Below are 20,202 nucleotides of genomic sequence, written 5' to 3' on the forward strand. Positions count from 1 at the left end.
GACCCCCCTTAACCCCCAGCTGATTTTCCTCCAGGCTGCCCTGGACCCAGAAGGTTATCTCCTCCCCCTAGCAACGCAGCCGGAGGTCCTTCCGGCTGCAGGGGGAGGAGGCGGCGCCGTGGGTAGCCTACTGCTGCTTCCCGACATCCAGGCAGTGTGGGGACCCATGGGAGGTGACTGAGACCCCCCGCAGACCAGTTCACAGGTATCGCGGGTGGCCTCCGATACCGCATTGTGATATTGATAGCATATGTTAGTACATATGCGATCAACATCTCTTCGGTAAGCGGTGAGGGGCGGCGATGTATCTTTACACATCCCGCCCTCAGTCTCTTAGCAACCCTCTTACCCCTATTCACTGGCAGCAGACCTCATCTGTGTTTCCTGGAAAGTGAGGCCAGGTGGACATCACACAGTCATGCTAGTGTTGCGCTCTCCGGCTCCCGCCTCCCGGAAGTCTGGCACAGTGGGAGGCAGCAGCATACTTGTACCACTGACTGCTCTCCCACCCAACCACCCGCCTGAACGCTGCGCCTCCTCGTGCGTCGGAAACAGGTTTAAGATGGGAGGGGGCGGAATTTACAGTGGGAAGCTGAGCTGCTGCAGCGCTGTCTGTTGTCTTCTATGCAGTAGTGGTGTGCTCGGCAGAGAAAGAGCCAAGCGCACCAATACATACATGACAGCGGGCAGCGCTGGTGAGCGGACCTGCATAAGCGCTGTTGGCAAGGCACCTCAGGCACACACCTAGTTACGGCCTTGGGCTGTGGAGACTTGATCGTTTAAAATATTGCAGAGACTCTTATTTGCTGCATAATGCCATCACATTGCACTCACAGACCCCCCCCCCCCCCCCACACACACACACACACACATGTACCAAATCACTCCACCAGGGGAGTGCCAATGACCTCCCATTGCTGCTAATTACTAATAAACTCTGGTTGTATAATAATAATAATTAACAATAAAAAAAACTATAAACATTGAGTTAGTAGGACTTATGGTGACACGAAGAAAGGCATGTGGTTAAGATGTGAGTAATGGCCCATACACACTGGCCGAGTTTGAGCTCAAAGTAGCTCACCTTTGGCGTTTCTGAGCTACTTTGAGCTCAAACACTGCCAGTGTGTATGGCCAGACGATGAGCACTGCTGAGCACTGCCGCATCATCGCCAGCCGCCGCCATCCGTCGGGCTGTTTGTACAGCCGAGTGAGGCACTTTCCACAGACTTCTACTGTGGAAAGTGCTTCACTACCCCCCATGAATATCGCTGGGAACAGGGAAAATAGCTCAGTGTGTATGCAGCGATGTTCACGATCATTGCTGTGCATACACGCTGAGCAAAAACGCGGTCCTGACAACCACAGGACAGGAATGAGCATGCTGGCTCCTCCCTCTATGCTCCTCCTACCAGACTCTGTTTAGAAAATGTTCCCAGAGGAGCCGGTCACGCTTATGGAAGCTCCTGAAGAGTTTTCTACATTTATTGTATATGTTTGTTATTTTCAGGCAGGGCTGGATTGCACCAGCCTACCTGCTTCGTGGGACTTAGGGGGGGAAACGGCCCAACCTCTTGAAGGGTTAATGGTCCCATTCCCCGCTGACAGGATACTGAGCTCCTGATGGAATTATTCACAAGCCCCACCACGGCGAGCATACATTCCCGCAGCACGCCGCCACCCCTAACAGAGCCAGAAGAATGAAGAGTGGTGAGTACGGAATGAGGGTACGGAGACGCACGGCTTCTAACTGGGGCGGAATGCGTCTCCAGACACAGTACACAGCTGCGTCTCAGTACACTGTACACAGTACCCACACTGTGTACAATTCTCCATAATGGCCGGCGCCCGCTAAATGGCACTTGTGAGCTGCTGGATCCGCTCATAGTGAAGGCCATGCCCCTTCCATGGCACGTGGTCTTCCCGCTTTTTTATACTGGCTGAGGTAATCTGGTACTTTAAAATGGAGAACACTGGCAAAATCATCCTTAGAACTGTTTTCTCTCCATTTTAAGTACCAGATTACCTCAGCCAGTATAAAAAAGGGGGAAGACAGTGTGCCATAGAAGGGGCGTGGCCTTCACTATGAGCGGATCCAGCAGCTTACCAGCGCCATTTTCCCTCTGCAGTGGACGCAGGCGCTGACTGACAGGGATGCGCGGCTCCTCCGGAGAGACTCCAGATTACCTCAGTGGTACCGGGGGGTCATAGCAGGGGGGGAGCGACTATTAGTTTACTAAGTCCCCTATCAGGGTACTTAGTCTGCGACCCAGCTAAGCTTGGCATTAGCTATAAGGGCGCGGTGGGGGCTGGCTTCAAATAACTCTGTGTCTCCCTAAAGGGCTCTTTGTGGGTTAATTGTGCTTAACCTTTTACTGTGTGTGTGTGTGCTGTCACATTTTACATGATGTCAGGCAAAGAGTGTTTCTTGTACAGCGGAGTGTTCCTCTTCACCAGGGGGCTCATTACTGGGTACTCAGGGCAGTGCACTTTCCCAGAATAGCGGGACTGAACTGGAGTGGGTTAATTCCATTAAATTAATGATCTCCAATAAAAAATTATCCCACAATGAGAAAGAGACGCAATACTTAAGACAGACTGTGGATGTGTTTATGAATAGAGAGACAGTCCCCAAACCAGTGTCTCAATCCCCTCCCATTTGTCCGCAAAAACAATCTCTGGCCCATATCCTGCAGTCTGACTCTGGCGCTTATGGATCAGACATGGAGGAAGGCGAGGTGTATTTGGAGGGGGGGATGCTACTCTGGGATTAGAGGCTCTTATAGAGGCTATCCAAACAAAGAAAACAGCGCTAATAGGTATATGTAAAATATTTTATTACCATTAATAACACAGTATATTATTTAAAATGAATTAAAACTGTTAAAGACGTGCCGGTTAGTAACAACATGCAAATTAACTGCACAAAGGAAGTTATGCAAACGCACATATATTTCAATTAAGCTTTAGTGCAAATTATGAATATGCCATTAGTTCATTAGTCCCAAATATTTGAACTCTGTGCAATTCAGATGGGCTGTTTTGCTAGCATTTATGCCCAGATGGTAACCATCAAATTGATCCAACTGAATACCGGTTTTGTTAGTGGGTTAATAAGAGAGATATCGTCTCTGAGGAAGCCGCCGAGCTGCTAAGAGGCGGAGAAACGCGTAAGACGTCTACATTGTGTCCGGTACCGGCAATTTGGACTTTGCAACAGCCTTATTAAAGCCCCAATTTGGACACTCCGGATATGGCACCTCTAATGTGCTGAATGCACCAGGAGCCGGGAGGCACTTTTCCATGCATTGTTGGAAGTGGGGCTTATTGTACAGGTGACACAAACATCTACTGTGCTCATATGCTATAGAAACTACTAATTGCTAGACTTGTGCTTATTAACCCACTAACAAAACCGGTATTCAGTTGGATCAATTTGATAGTTACCATCTGGGCATAAATGCTAGCAAAACAGCCCATCTGAATTGCACGGAGTTCAAATATTTGGGACTAATGAACTAATGGCATATTCATAATTTGCACTAAAGCTTAATTGAAATATATGTGCGTTTGCATAAGTTCCTTTGTGCAGTTAATTTGCATGTTGTTACTAACCAGCACGTCTTTAACAGTTTTAATTCATTTTAAATAATATACTGTGTTATTAATGGTAATAAAATATTTTACATATACCTATTAGCGCTGTTTTCTTTGTTTGGATTGTGTTTTGTTAAGGGCTGAGTAACCCCTTTAACAGCTGCTAGATATGTATGTGTAAGTAATAAATTATTCATTGGCTTATTAATTAACAGCCTATTTGTCTGGAGGTGCCGATTTTTCCCCTTGTATCTTATAGAGGCTTTCAGAGATGTTCTGCAAATTCCTGATAAGGTGTCAGAGGAGTAGGAGGAATCTTATTTAAATGTAAAAAATAAGTCCTCAGTCACTTTTCCTGCGTCAAAGGAATTGAATACCCTGTTTGAAGAACCGTGGGTAAATCCTGATAAGAAATTTCAAATCCCTAAAAGGTTGCTCTCATCTTTTTCTTTTCTTTTTCCTCTGGAGGATAAGAAAAAATGGGAAAATCCACCGATAGTGGACGCATTAGTCTGTAGGCTGTCCCGAAAAATTGTATTGCCTATCCCTGGTGCAGCCTCCCTAATAGACACGGCTGATCGTAAAATTTAGACTACACTCAAATCATTGTACCCAGCTGCTGGGGTGGCCCAGAGACCCACTATTACATGTGTTTGGATTACAAAAGCCCTTGCGAAATGGTCAGGTAACCTAATTAAGGGGTTAGATTCCTTGCCTAGGGGGGATGTTGTTTTACTCCCGCAGCTTATACAGGACTCTGCAAACTTTATGGTGAAATCCATAAAAGAGATAGGCTTGCTTAATGCACGCACCACCGCTATGGCAGGGTCAGCACGCAGGGGCTGTGGCTTCGCCAGTGGACTGCTGATGCAGACTCCAGGAAAGGCGTGGAAGGCCTATCATTCACAGGAGAGGCCTTGTTTGGAGATGAACTAGACAAATGGATGTCCACATATCTTCCTTCCGCAGCTCCCCAGGCAGGAAAGCTTATTCAGCTTCTAATTTACAGTCCTTTCGGACGGCCAAGTTTAAGGGCAAATCCAGAGGTGCTTCTACAGCCCCCAGAGGTGCAAAAGGTAAACCATGCAAACTAGCAACTGCAGGTGCTCAGGAACAGAGCTCAGGCTCTGCTTCCTCAAAGCCTTCAGCATGGCGGTGGACCGCGATGCCTGGAGGGCTGTCAGGTGGAGGCCGACTAAAGTTCTTCAGTCACATCTGGTCAAGTTTGTGCCGGGATCCCTGAGTCATAGATCTTATTTCCCAGGGCTGCAGACTGGAGTTCCAAGAGCTCCCACCTCACAGATTCTTCAAATCAGGCTTACCAGCTTCACAAGAGGCAAGTATAACTTTATAGCATGCTATCCAAAAACTGGTACAGACTCAAGTCATTGTTCCAGTTCCACCTCATCTGCACAACAAGGGGTGCTATTCCAACTTGTTTGTAGTACCGAAACCGGACGGTTCGGTAGGCCGATTCTGAACCCGTTCTTAAGAGTGTTCAAGATGCAGTTTCTGAGAGCGGTGATCTCAGGTCTGGAGGAAGGGGAATTCCTAGTGTCTCTGGATATCAAGGATGCGTACCTTCACATTCCGATCTGGCCGCCTCATTAGGCTTATCTACGGTTTGCACTGCAGGACTGTCACTACCAGTTCTAGGCCCTGCCATTTGGTCTCTCCACGGCACCGAGGGTATTCACCAAAGTGATGGCAGAGATGATGTTTATACTCCGCAAACAGGGAGTGTGAATATAATTCCGTACCTGGACGATCTTCTGATAAAGGCGCCGTCCAGGGAGAGGTTGCTGGACAGCATTGCTCTCTCAACTAAACTTCTCCAGGATCACGGGTGGATTCTGAACCTTCCGAAATCTCACCCAGAGCCAACATGGAGGCTTCCATTTCTGGAATGATACTGGACACAGAGTCGCAGAAAGTGTTCCTTCCCTTGGAAAAGGCATTGGTGATCCAGTCGATGGTTCGGGATGTCCTGAAGCCAACCTGGATATCGGGGCATCTATGCTTCACCTTCTGGGGAAAATGGTGGCCTCTTACAAGGCGCTTCAATACGGAAGGTTTCACGCAAGACCATTCCAGCTCGATCTGTTGGACAAATGGTCCGGATAGCATCTTCACATGCACCAGAGTATCCGTCTGTCGCCAAAAGCCAGGATCTCCCTCCTGTGGTGGCTACAGACTTCTCACCTCGTCAAGGGTCGGAGGTTCGGGATTCAGAACTGGATTCTATTAATCATGGACGCAAGCCTCAGAGGTTGGGGAGCAGTCACCTAGGGGGTGCAGTTTCAAGGAAGATGGTCAAGTCAGGAAGTCATCCTTCCAATCAACATTCTAGAACTCAGGGCTATATACAACGCCCTTCAACAATCCTCATATCTTCTTCAAGATCAGGCCATTCAGTTCAGTCGGACAATGTGACGTACATAAACGAAAAGCAGAGCAGCAATGTCAGAGGTGTCAAGAATTCACCTCTGGGCAGAAAAAAATGCTGTGGCGTTATCAGCGGTCTTCATTCCGGGAGTAGACAACTGGGAAGCAGACTTCCTCAGCAGACACGACCTGCACCCGGGGAGTGGTGCATTCACCCGGATGTGTTCAGGTGGTTGACATGTCGATGGGGATATCCACAAATCAACATGATGGCCTCTCGTCTCCACAAGAAGCTCAAGCGGTATTGTTCCAGGTCGAGAGACCCACAGGCAGTTGCGGTAGACGCTCTGACGACTCCATGGGGTCTATCAGATGGTGTACGTGTTTCCTCCACTTCCTCTGATTCCAAGAATTCTAAAAAGAATAAAAAGGGAAAAGGTTCATTGCTCCGGACTGACCAAGAAGGGCCTGGTACACGGACCTTCTGGAAATGCTCCTCGAAGATCTGTGGCCTCTACCTCGAGGATCTTCTGCAACAGGGCCCGTTCGTCTATCAGGACTTACCGCTGCTACGTTTGACGGCATGGAAGTTGAACGGCTGATTCTAGCCAGAAGAGGGATCCCTAACAAAGTTATCCCGACTATGGGGGTAATTCTGAGTTGATCGCAGCAGGAACTTTGTTAGCAGTTGGGCAAAACCATGTGCAGTGCAGGGGAGACAGATATAACATGTGCAGAGAGAGTTAGATTTGGGTGTGGTGTGTTCAATCTGCAATCTAAATTGCAGTGTAAAAATAAAGCAGACAGTATTTATCCTGCACAGAAACAACATAACCCACCGAAATCTAACTCTCTGCACATGTTATATCTCTCCCCCCTGCAGTGCCCATGGTTTTGCCCAACTGCTAACAAAGTTCCTGCTGCGATCAACTCAGAATTAGCCCCTATGATCCAAGCCAGGAAGGGGGTAGCGTCTAAACATTACCACAGTATTTGGAAGACAAATGTCTCTTGGTGTGAGAGCAGAAAGTATTCTGCGGTGGAATTTCATCTGGGACGTTTCCTCCTTTTTCTGCAGTCACCGACACCTCTGCTACTTCAAAGTCTTTGCTTGTTGTGAGGGCTTTGAAGGTATACGTAAAGAGGACAGCTCGTCACGGGAAATCCGACTCTCTGTTCGTTCTCTATGATCCCAATAAAATAGGGGGTCCTGCTTCAAAGCAGACAATTGCACGCTGGATCAGGCTCACTATCAAGCATGCTTATTTCACGGCAGATTTGCCTGTTCAAAAATCTGTACAGGCCCTCTCTACTAGGTCAGTGGGTTCTTCCTGAGCGGCTGCCCGGGTGTCTCGGCTTTACAGTTCTGCCAAGCTGTTACTTGGTCTGGTTCGAACACGTTTGCTAAGTTCTACAAGTTCTATACTTTGGCCTCTGAGGACCTTCAGTTTGGTCAATCAGTTCAGAACCTCAGCACTCTCCCACCCGGTTTGGGAGCTTTGGTGCATCCCCATGGTACTAAATGGAACCCCAGTATCCTCTAGGACGTAAGAGAAATTAGGGTTTTAATTAACTACCGGTAAATCCTTTTCTCGTAATCCGTAGAGGACACTGGGCGCCCCCCCGGTGCTTCGTTCTTCCTGCACTGTCACTTGGTTAAGTATTGTTGGTTCAGCTGGTGCTGTTCCTGTTTAAAGTTGGGTTAGCATAGCTTTCCTCTGGTTTGTGTGTGCTGGTTCGGAATCTCACCACTATCCTTTATAGCCTTCTCTCAAAGTATGTCCGTCTCCTCGGGCACAGTTTCCTAGACTAAGTCTGGTATAGTCTGGCATAGAGGGAGGAGCTAGCCCACACTATCAAATTCTTAAAATGCCCATGGCTCCTAGTGGACCCGTCTATGCGGGTCATTCCGAGTTGATCGCTCGCTAGCTGTTTTTAGCAGCCGTGCAAATGCTATGCCGCCTCCCACTAGGAGTGTATTTTAGCTTAGCAGAAATGCGAACGAAAGGATCGCACAGCGGCTACAAAATTTTGTGTAGTTTGAGTAGCTTCAGACCTACTCAGCGCTTGCAATCACTTCAGACTGTTCAGTTCCTGTTTTGACGTCACGAACATGCCCTGCGTTCGGCCAGCCACGCCTGTGTTTTTCCTGGCACGTCTGCGTTTTTCCGAACACTCCCTGAAACCGGTCAGTTGACACCCAGAAACGCCCACTTCCTGTCAATCATTCTGCGGCCAGCAGTGCGACTGAAAAGCTTCGCTAGACCATGTGTGAAACTACATCGGCCGTTGTGAAAGTACGTCGCGTGTGCACATTGCGCCGCATGCGCAGAAGTGCCTTTTTTTGCATCATCGCTGCGCTGCGAACATTTTCAGCTAGCGATCAACTCGGAATGTCCCCCTATACCCCATGGTACTAAATGGAACGCCAGTATCCTCTACGGACTACGAGAAAAGTATTTACCGGTAGGTAATTCAAATCCTATTTTATTTTATTACTAATTCTAGTTTATAAGGGACCTGATCTCTGCTCTGTATAAATGAGGGTCATTACTAAACCCCGAGCTCAGTAAATATATTCCTATTATCCCATGGCTTTTCGGCATGTGGATACATTTAGGGCCTTAAATCATGTTTGTAAATAAAGCAAAAAACCAAGCAACTGAACAAAACCATGTTGCACTGCAGGTGGGACAAATGTAAAGGCCCGTACACACTGGCCGATATATCGGCTGCTCTCTTGTATGCTCAACACACTGCCCGATCCGTCCATAGATATATCTGCCGATCAATTGATCTGCAGATATATCTATTAGTGTGTACCCACCTTTAACATGTGCAGTGAGATTTAGTTTGGGCATGCTCAAACAGAAAGCTCTCCCCCCTAGTGCTCTCCTCCTACATGCGCAAAGTTACAACTTGCTAAAATGCACTCATTAAATGATGTGCACAGGCATGGGAACAAGGACCTACCAGTTTCAGAGGTGAGACAATTTGTGTCCTGAGCAAACATGCCTAGCTCTGAAGCCATATCTGCCTCGTATCCACCAGTGTTCAGAGACCTAATAAATGACTATGGTTAGTGCATAACGTTAGCACCATAATCCTGCATTTCATTTACAAGCTGGCTGTAAAATTGATTGGATTCCTCTTTATACCAGAAATGAGGCCTGCAAGTATAATTAGTAAATGACATTATTATGGTAACTGATCAGAGCAGAAGTTCCATTGCTGAGATGGGCGCAAATAATTTTTGTTTACCCTCTGAGGTTAAATTTTCAGCTGCTCTTTTCTGGACTTTGTTTTATCTTCCTCTGATTCAGCACAGCAACCTGTTAGAAAGGGTTTAACTCAGCAGAAAGTATTTTTTTTTTTTTTTTTTTTCCTCTCCAATTACTGAGTAACTTAGACCAGTCCTAGATTCAGTATTTTCTCCCTTGGCAACTGTGCTTCATGTCTGTCAGCGGCAGGAATTGCTGCACGGAAGAGAAGGCAGTGAGTCACATGGTCTGCACTCTTTGTGCTTCATTGCGCGGTAACCGCGTCCTGTTTCTATACTGACATCCTTCATAGTGCACACTAGAAGCCAGGGCTGTGCACACTTCATTCTGCAAATGAAAACTATATCGCACAATTCTATGAAAGGGATTAACTTTTTGCATTTGTTTTATATACATATTAAGGGATGACTGTATATGAAATAATCTGGGTATACGTCATTACTTGGTAACTGTTATTTGCTTTCCCTGCCTGACGATCCGTAGAACCTCCTCCCTGAGCTCTCTTGTCCACCTGTCTGAGACAGTCTGGTCCTTTTACAGAATAGTTGCTTGAGGGCTTGCCCAGATGTCATTGGTTATATGTGACCTCAGTAGATGCCAGTTATGACATCATTAGTGCAATAGCATTTCTGGATAGGACCAACAATATGACAGGGGGCAAAAAGGTGGCAGACAAAGCTCTCCTAGTTTAACGGCCTGCTCAGGGCATAAACTCTCTAACAAACTACATCTGTCTCTGGTTACTGGTATACTGTAGGTAAAGTTAAGCGCAGAACATTATTTAGGTTATTTACCCTTTACATTCAGCATGGATTGCAAGGTTATCTGTGAACAAAGGGCATTTACATTTCTTGGTTCAAATAATAATTCTTTATCAAATTGGAAAAAATAAAAATCTGATTGTTATTATCCACCTTTTTTAGGCCTTTGCTTGTGCAGAAGACGCTCCGAGAAATGTGACTGCCTGCATCTTGGCTCCTGAAGCGCCTGAAGTCTGTGAGTGAGAATTTCCTCAGAACTAAATCACCATGCAGCGTGCTCGTTCACTGCACTGTACAGCTAGATCCTCCAGGAAATGCCCATTACAATTGTCTCATTCATCCATAGGAGTGTGCAGTTGTGTTTGAATGAAAGTTTGCATAAAGTCATATCCTTTTCTCTTTTTATTGGGGCTGCCGCTGTTCTGCATTGGTGCTCTTGTAAGATAACCCAATGGTTTTTCTTTTTCTCTTACGTCCTAGAGGATGCTGGGGACTCCAAATGGACCATGGGGTATAGACGGATCCGCAGGAGCTTGGTCACACTATAAAGACTTAAACTGGGTGTGAACTGGCTCCTCCCTCTATGCTCCTTCTCCAGACCTCAGTTAGACTTTGTGCCCAGGAGTGAAGGGACACACACTAGGGGAGCTCTCCTGAGTTTCTCTAAAGACTTTGTTAGGTTTTTTATTTTCAGGGAGACCGGCTGGCTACAGGCTCCCTGCATCGTGGGACTGAGGGGAGAGAAGTCAGACCTACTTCTTCTTAGTTTAAGGGCTCTGCTTCTTAGGCTACTGGACACCATTAGCTCCAGAGGGTTCGATCACTTGGTTCGCCTAGCTGCTTGTTCCCGGAGCCGCGCCGTCACCCCCCTCACAGAAGACAGAAGCCGAGTGAGTATTAGAAGAACAGAAGACTTCAGTGACGGCAGAAGACTTCAGTAACGGAGGTAACATGCGGCGGTCATGCTGCGCTCCATGCTCCCACACACCAACGGCACTCACAGGGTGCAGGGCGCTGGGGGGGGAGCGCCCTGGGCAGCAAGTTACTTGCTCTTTAAACAAGAAAAGGCTGGCTTGAGTTTGTTGTTTGGTGCCTGGGCACCGTGTCCGCTACCCCCGCCAGCATATCGCAGCGGTCCCGCTGCGCGCCATTTGCTCCCACACACCAACGGCTGGTATCGGGTGCAGGGCGCAGGAAGGGGGGGCGCCCTGGGCATTATGTTTACTTTATTTTTACACTCCCAGTATACATATACAGTGGGTAGCCACTGTATACGGTCCCCTGCCTGCATATAACGGGTTAAATATAGTGGGCTACCGCGTACCGATAAGGGGCGGGGCTTAGCCCTCACAGAAAGAGACAGCACCATTTTAAGCAATGTCCCTGCCAAAACGTGTGTACAGCACAGACAAGGGGGGGCACATATATGTTAGTGTTATGTAGGAATATATAACGCTATTTAAGTTGAAAATGGGCATGTACTATTGGTTGTATATACTCTCTGTGTGCTCCCTGTCAGAAATACACTTGTGTCGACATGTGTGAATGTTCTGTTGCTAACGCCTCTGGAGTTCATTGTCGGCATCGCCGACACCTGTTTGGTACTTGATACAGTAGATACTGAGTCATCAGATCGGTTGTGTTATACTTGTTCATAGTAAACACGGTATGGGAGACACAGTAGTACGTGGGTGACCCTGTCGGCACCAACTGTTATTACCGGGTGTAAATTGACATGCTGTAACTAACTTATATCTGTATATATATTTATATGATTTGGTTCCGTGACTCTGTAGCTCGAGCACAGACATGGTTATTAAAATTATATATGTATTATTCCCTCGGATCCCTCAGGGTCACAAGTATGTTATTTTGCCTGGTTGCTACTCCCTGCTGTCGACGATTACTAGGGTTTCTGTTGACTATAATGTTTCCTGGTAGAGCCACAACTGCGGATTCAGTACATGGTCATACACATTCAGAACACATTAATGTCACTTGGGTCCCGAAGGTTCCGGACAATCCGCTTATATGTATGTTATATGTATATATAGGTGGGATATGTGTGTATATGTGTATTACAATATGTATATTCATCTTATGATTTATAATGAATGCTGGAGTAATAGTATTCTTTCTCATGTGCTGGTCGCTCTGTTGATAAAGCTTTAGGTCGTGACGAGTGGGTCTCCCGTCCTCTCAAGGAGTCCGAATGTTTATTCTTTTCCCGCGGCGGAAAGAATACTGTGAAAGTCAACTCCTGGTCGACACGGGGTCCTGTCATAAAGGATCGGATACAGGAAGCTAAGTGATATTTTATTTCTATTCTTTGGACTTATTTCCATTACATGCACATGAAGGAGTGTTTATATTAGGAGGGACATCCGATAGAATTATCCTGCAGAGATAGGGGATTTTCCTTATGTTGGGTCTTCTCTATACATCGCGGCAGGCTGCAGTGCGTATACAGGAGGTGGCCGAGGAAATGTTGAGGCTGACTCCGAGAGATACTGGAGTTTTTTCCCTGGGGCAGTGTGCCGCTGTTTGGGGATGCCTTAGTTCAGTAACTCTCGGCGGATACTGCTGGTAAATCTAACTTAGTGAGTTAGATTCCCTCACAACGGTTGGTGACATATTCATTTGTGGGATGCAGTCGCTTTAACTAGTTCGATACCGTTCTTTTCTTTTCCTTTTCTGTGCAGATGGAAGGTGAAAAGGTAAGTGTTCTGCAGCCTTGTTAGGTTCGCAGAAGCGGAGGTCGTTTTCTGTTTCTCACACATCCACCACATGGTGCTGAGTCTACCTGCCTGGACCCCACTCCGGTGGGGACTCGTCTACTACCTTTCAGTTAGTCCGGGAATAGACCAGGACCCGTGAGTTAGTTATAGAATCCGGAGTGTGACTGTCTAGAGTTACAGATGTTTCCCCTCACTGATTTTCTAATACATCTTACCGTTTCCCCTCTGGAAGGGGAGGTAATACGCGAAGCCACTCCAGAGGTGCGTCAGATTCAGGGCCTTGTCCTCCTGTCCCGGTTATAAAAAAAAATAAAAACATAAAGAAAAAGGTTTACATGCGTCGTTCTACGCATTCGGATTACCTGGAGGGATAGCCAGGATGGTCTTTGCCATTTCACTGGAGTGATGGTAGTATGATGGTTTTCTTTCAATAGTAAGAGCCATTGTTATTCTGTAATGAGATGTTCGCCTGATTGATGCGAGATCAAGAAACAAGTGGAGCAAATCATTGTTACTTTCTCTGACTGTTCTTCAACACAGGGAAGGACTGTTGTTCCCAACGACGCAGATGTCGGAGGTGGTGTCAGGGTAGATACTGAACGGTTGAGGTTCTGTGTTTTCCTGTGGAAAGAGGTCTGAGGATCCTGAGTCGGATCAGATTTGCAGTGCAAATCCTTCTGTATGTTCCGTTAATGAAGAAGTTGGGTGCGGCCTAAGAGGCCTTTTCGGTGAGCAGGTCAAATGCCAGAGTGGTTTTCACGGGACCTGTTGGGTATGTGGTCCGGGTCTCACCGGCACATGCACCGGAATATAATTCTAATGGCCAGGATATCGCTCCTGTGGTGTCTGCTCAGTTCTCACCTCCTAGAGGGACAGAGGTTCGCGATCCAGGCTAAGATCCTGGTGTCCATGTATGCAGATCTCCGAGGCTGGGGAGCAGTCCTTGCATGGGAAGTATTTCCAGAGGAAAAGGTCAATCTGCGAAGCTTGTCTACAATAAGCTTTCTTGAAGTAAGAGCTGTTTTCAACTAACAGATTCTTTGTGATCTGCCCGTGTTAATTCTGTCGGACGACTTGGCGGCAGTGGCGTAAGTAAGCCGCTAGCACGGAACAACGAGCAAAGCGGCAATGGCAGAAGCTGAAATAGTTTTCCGCTGGGTGGAAGGACTGGTAAACGTTATATTAGCAGTCTTCGTTGCAGACGTAAACGACAGAGAAATAGATTTCCTCTGCAGACGCGCTCTTCATCCGGGAGAAATACTGTCGTCATCGAGAAGTTTTACAGAAGTGATAAGTCTTTGAGGAGTGCCTCAATTGGGCATGTTGGCGTCTCGCCTCAACTAGAGACCTCAGGAATATGGTTCCAGGTCAAGGGACACTCAAGCTATAGCAGTGGACGCTCTCGTGACACCTTGGGTGTTTTCAGTCGGTCTATGTGTCCCCTCCGCTTTCACTCTGCTGAAGGTGATAAACGTAAGAAGAACAGAGGTTCCGGCGATCCTCATAGTTTCGGTCTAGCCAAGGAGGGCTTGGTATCCAGTTCTTCAAGATTTATTCATAGAAGATCCTTGGTCTCTTCCTCTATGGGAGGAACTGTTACAGCAAGATCCGGGCGTGTATCAGGACTTACCGCGGCTGCGTTTGATGGCGTAGCGGTTGAATGCCTTATCCTAGTCCGATCGGGTATTCCCAGTGAGGTTATTTCCACACTTCTTCAGGCTAAAAAAGAAGTAACGGCGAAGCTTTAACACCGTATTTGGCGTGAATATGTGTCTTGGTGTAAATCTAAGGCGCTTCCTATGGCAGACTTTCAGCTGAGTTGTTCTTCTCCATTCTTTGCAAGCAGGTGTGGATGCAGGCCTACGGTTAGGCTCCGTTTCAGGGCAGTTTTCCTTGTAAATTTTCTTTAAAAAAAAAAAAGAATTGGCCACCTTTCCAGAAGTTCAGACTTTCGTGAAAGGAGTACTGCACATCCAACCTCCATTTGTGCCCCATTGGCACAGTGGGCTCTTGACGTGGTGTGGCGTTTCGTGTGTCTCACTGATTGGAACCTTTATTAAAGGTTGTGTTAAAATTTCTCTCTTGGAGAGTGGTCATGCTTTTGCTTTTTGGGCGACCGCAAGGCGGTTGTCGCAAGTAGCGGCTTTGTCTCACAAGAGCCCCTGTGTGATCTTCCAAGTGGATAGAATTGAGAACTCGGATAGTAGTTCTGCCGAAAAGGGTTTTCGGGGTTTATCAAAAACCTGCCTAGTTTGATGCCTGTGGTAACTTCAGCATTGGCTGATTCAATGTCTCTCGATGTAGTCAGGGCTTTGAAGATTTATGTCGCCCATCTGGCTCAGTTTGGGGAAACAGAGGCTCTGTTTGTCCGGTATGCTCCCAGCGTGCTTGGGGGCGCCTGTGTCTCTGCAGTCTATTACACGCTGGATCTGTGATACGTTCCGGTGTGCTAGTTCTATGGCTGGATTGCCGTTATCGAAGTAGGGGGAGACCCATTCTACTAGGAAGATGGGCTCTTCTTGGGCGGATGCCCGAGGTGTCTCGGTGGGTTAACTTTGCCGAGCGGATACTTGGTCGGGTTCAAACACTTTGGCTAAGCTCTACAAGTTTGATACCCTGGCTGTTGGGGACCTCATGTTTGCTCAATCGGTGCTGCAGAGTCGTCCGCACTCTCCCGCCCGTTGTGGAGCTTTGGTATAGACCCCATGGTCCTTTTGGAGTCCCCAGCATCCTCTAGGACGTATGAGAAAATAGGATTTTAGTACCTACCGGTAAATCCTTTTCTCCTAGTCCGTAGAGGATGCTGGGCGACCGTCCCAGTGCGTACTGTGTCTGCAGTTATTGATTTTGGTTGCACTTTGTGGTGTTTCTTCTCTGTCAGGATATCGCTGACGTTGTTCATGCCATGGCATGTGGTTTCTTATTATTGGTTGGGTTGACACACAGGTTGTGTTCCATATTCTCTCAGCATATGGCTGTATGGTTTCATACCGTGGGCTGGTATTCTGTTGAAGGCCATGTTTTGCAGTATGTTCGTGGTGTGAGCTGGTATGACACTCACTGTGTTTAAATTATAAATTCTTTCCTCGAAATGTCAGTCTCTCCTGGGCACAGTTTTCTAACTGAGGTCTGGAGGAGGGGCATAGAGGGAGGAGCCAGTTCACACCCAGTTTAAGTCTTTATAGTGTGCCCAAGCTCCTGTGGATCCGTCTATACCCCATGTTCCTTTTGGAGTCCCCAGCATCCTCTACGGACTAGGAGAAAAGGATTTACCGGTAGGTACTAAAATCCTATTTTTTATTTTTATTTTATTATGCTGCAACCAAAACACTATCTGGTGTTAAGTCACTGGGCTAAGCCTAAAACTGGCTTGTGTGTTTATGCCTTGCCTGTGTTTCACCAATTATAAGACACAGGACACATTATTGTATGGACCTAGGAGTACTACCTGATCGACTACCTGAATTACCCCCCCCCCCCCCTTGTTAAAAATGATTAACAATACAGCTACCAGTCCTTAGAGAAGACCAAGGATAGATAGAATTCATAAAACTGAGAAACCACAGCTCTAATCAAATAGTTACAGCAGAAGAGATGTATTAAACTTTGTAAAATAGAATAAGGGGTCTATTTATGAAGCAGTGAAAAGTGTGGAGAAGTTGTAAATACCAAATTGCTTTCTAACAAATATTTAAAATGCAGCTCTAATATATACTGCAGACGCCAGGCGCATCTTATTACCATATACGATAAAAGTGTGCTGTACATCTCAAAACACTACATCCCTTAAGAGAAAAGAATACACCCACACATTATCTGAGTTCCAAAGCTCATTGATGTATATATTTGTTATTAAAAGGATATGTATTCAATATATCACAATATATAGTATACATATAGTTACATGGTTACAATTTATTCAGTAATCAGTTAATACAAAATACATACAGTTACAGGCCAGCGATACAATTACCATTCCCTCAATGCATCCTCCTCTTAATATATCTCTCTCAGCAAATAAATACAGGAACTGGTCTGGCAACATCTCCACCATCGTCTGGGATAAAACAGCAACTAACTCCTGTGTGTCTCTGTAATGTGTTATCTAGTTTGGGGGAGTGCACACATCTAGTCTAAGGGAGGGAACTTTCTCATTCATGATGAGTCACTGGTTTGTTCGTATGCTAACCAGGTTCGGCCTTGAAGACATCAAGAGGGCTGGCGTGAGTTTCCTGTCCATTGTCCTAATAAGAGTGATTTTAGCTTTCATACATTTAATCATAACTACTTGTTGCAATGTCCTACAACTTAATAACAAGTATCAAATGAATCTACACATTAATCTGGTTGTTTTAATACCAAATATGACATGTCTATCTGGCTCCGCTCCAATAATACGCATACATGACGTTACTCCATTATATAATTTTAAATCATTATGATGTCTGGCGCTTGATATGTTATAATTATGTGCTGTTGAAATAAGTGTTGAATCCATCTCTGTGACATGTCCGTGTAAATGCGTGTGTTACCATATATTGCTGTGCTCGCTGCGAGTATTTGCAAGCATAGCGACTCATAATGTGTGTAGTCTGTATGTTCTCTCTATGTAATATTTTTGACTTCGACAAGTGAGCCAATGGAGAAGTTGACCATGGCAACCAATTAGCATTGAAGTAACATTTATAATTTGCATACTATACAATTGTACAGAGCAGCTGATTGGTTGCCATGGGCAACTTCTCCACAGGCTCACTTCTCCAATCTTTTCACTGTTTCATGAATAGACCTGTATGGGAGGAAGTTACACACAGCAATAATTGTAGCTATCCTTTTATATAGTACAGTCTATATCATTTCGTTCCACCTCTTTAGAAGGTTGATACATCTCCCCTTTTGTGTTAATACAATATCGGTTAGTGTGAATATTAGTGTGGGGTAGACTAGCACATGGAATTAGAACTGCTAGTAACTGGATAGGGTGTCCTGACCTTGTATTTAAATCAGAAATAATGGCACAGTAATTGCAGGAGGAACTTTATCTTGCTGGAAATGTGCTTCCTCTCAGATTCATAGGCCATTGCTCATACGCTTCCAATGAGGAATAATGTGGGTGTGTCCTGCTCTGTAGTACCCTGCCATAAGCATTCTGTGCTGCATTCCTGTCACTCAGTCATTTTATGACCAGTTATTGGTGCTCTTGCAAGAATTTTTATAGCCTAGAAATGCTTTGTGTGTGTGATTCACCTGCACGTGTCTCTTTCTGTGACTCTACAATTGCAAGGATTTGTTGTTTATGTTAGGGGGGTTCTTGTATTTTAATTGAAGAGCGCACGAGCCAGACCTGGAACCAGCGTTTATAGGCTTCTACTGACAATAAGCCTGATGGTTTGCATACAGCTCCAGTGGTGGGAGGACAGTGCCCACTAATCCGCAGTCTTATTGGCAGGCTGTGCCCGTTTGATTCCACATAAATAATGAATAGAAATTGTGAAATTAAATTACTAACTTAACTGTAGTGTGTGTATGTATATGTGTGTGTGTATCTATATATATATATATATATATATATATATATACATATATATAGTCCATTTGAAAACGTGAGTCTGCTGAGTGCCGCCATTACCAAACACACTATATATATATATATATATATATATATATATATATATATATATATATATATATACACACACCGTATATACTCGAGTATAAGTCGACCCGAATATAAGCCGAGGGCCCTAATTTTACCACAAAAACCTGGGAAAACTTATTGACTCGAGTATAAGCCTAGGGTGGGAAATGCAGCTCTAGCCGTACACAGCCCCCACAGTGCCAGATATGCCCCCACAGTGCCAGATATGCCCTCATACTGCCAGATATGCCTTCATACTGCCAGATATGCATGCCCCCTCAGTGCCAGATATGCCCTCACGCTGCCAGATATGCCCTCACACTGCCAGATATGCCCTCACACAGTGCCAGTTATACCCCCACACAGTGCCAGTTATACCCACAGTGCCAGATATGCATGCCCCCTCAGTGCCAGATATGCATGCCCCCTCAGTGCCAGATATGCCCTCACACTGCCAGATAAGCCCCCACACAGTGCCAGTTATACCCTCACGCTGCCAGATAAGCCCCCACACAGTGCCAGTTATACCCTCACGCTGCCAGATAAGCCCCCACACAGTGCCAGTTATACCCTCATGCTGCCGGATATGCATGCCCCCTCAGTGCCACATATGCCCCCCTCCCCCCCCCCCCCCCCCCAAGTGCCAAATATGCTCCCCCAGTGCCTGCTATAACTTACCTTCCGCCGCTCCCGCGTTGTCTTGTGAAGGAGGGACACGGAGGGCACAGCGCGCGCCTCTTCTGTGTCCCTCCTGCGTCTCCAGCGGCCGCTGCGGATCTGTTAAATGAAGTGCCGGTTCATGAGCCAATCAGAGCTCACGAATGGGTACTTCCTTTAATAGACACGCAGGAGGGACACAGGAGAGGCGCGCGCTGTGCCCTCCGTGTCCCTCCTTCCCGCTGCACTGCATTGCCAGCACTGACTCGAGTATAAGCCGAGGGGGCTTTTTCAGCACAAAAAAAAGTGCTGAAAAAGTCGGCTTATATTCGAGTATATACGGTATATTATAAAATAAACACACACATCATATATCGTATATCTGCAGCTCCTCTGTAGTCTTCAAAAGCTCCACTTCTGCCACTCCTGAGCAGACTAATATCACAGTGAGATATAATTCCAGATCTGAGAAGGAGTTGTTGGTCCCTGGATGCCCAGGACTATAAAGCTGCCTTTAATGAGTGGGTCTCTTAGTTAGGTAGTACTAGGGTTGGTAAATGGTAATGTGACGTTTCTGTATCTTCTTATAGCTCCGTGCCAGGAGGCGGCTGTGGAAGAAGATGAAGGGTTACTGTTTTCAGAGCCTGGTTTATGGGCATTGTTACTAGCGGATGAGGAATCTGAGCACAAACTCCCAACTTCCTTGACTTCTGTAGACCATTCATCCACTTCTCAAATGCAGGAGCAGCCAGGTGAAGAAGGCTTATTCATATCGTGCCATAACCAAGACGTACCCCTGGAGGAGAAGCATGAAGAAAGCATTCATCTGTTCTGCCAGGGTTGCCAAGGCAAGGAACATGTAGGCAGAGGGTTGCCATTGGAGGGCAGAACTGAGGAATTAGCTATACAGCAGAGCACCCAGGAGATTGTCCCAGATCAGTCGGAGGGCAGGACAGGAGAGTTACAGATGAAGTCACAGCAGAGTACCCAGGATATTGTCACAGATCAGTCGGAGGGCAGGACAGAAGAGTTACAGATGAAGTCACAGCAAGATACCCCGGAGATTGTCATAGATCAATGTGATGATGTGTCCACGGATTTTGAGACTTCTGGGTGAGCTAAGTTAACACCAGGGTGACCATGCA

The 20,202-nt window shown here is 46.3% G+C and overlaps 1 protein-coding gene across 4 annotated transcripts in view; it reads left to right on the forward strand.

The window, feature by feature from the left end:
* The window catches only part of LOC134936741 (PH and SEC7 domain-containing protein 4-like), a 109,253-nt gene that overhangs the window by 51,646 nt on the left and 37,405 nt on the right, over positions 1-20,202 (forward strand). For all 4 annotated transcript variants that reach the window (XM_063931959.1, XM_063931958.1, XM_063931961.1 and 1 more), the window contains exons 3-4: positions 10,187-10,259; positions 19,648-20,170. In XM_063931959.1, coding sequence (XP_063788029.1) covers positions 10,187-10,259; positions 19,648-20,170 — 596 coding nt within the window. The remainder of the gene's footprint in view (positions 1-10,186; positions 10,260-19,647; positions 20,171-20,202) is intronic.

Source organism: Pseudophryne corroboree, chromosome 6 (assembly GCF_028390025.1).
Source record: "Pseudophryne corroboree isolate aPseCor3 chromosome 6, aPseCor3.hap2, whole genome shotgun sequence".
Classification (NCBI taxonomy): domain Eukaryota; kingdom Metazoa; phylum Chordata; class Amphibia; order Anura; family Myobatrachidae; genus Pseudophryne; species Pseudophryne corroboree.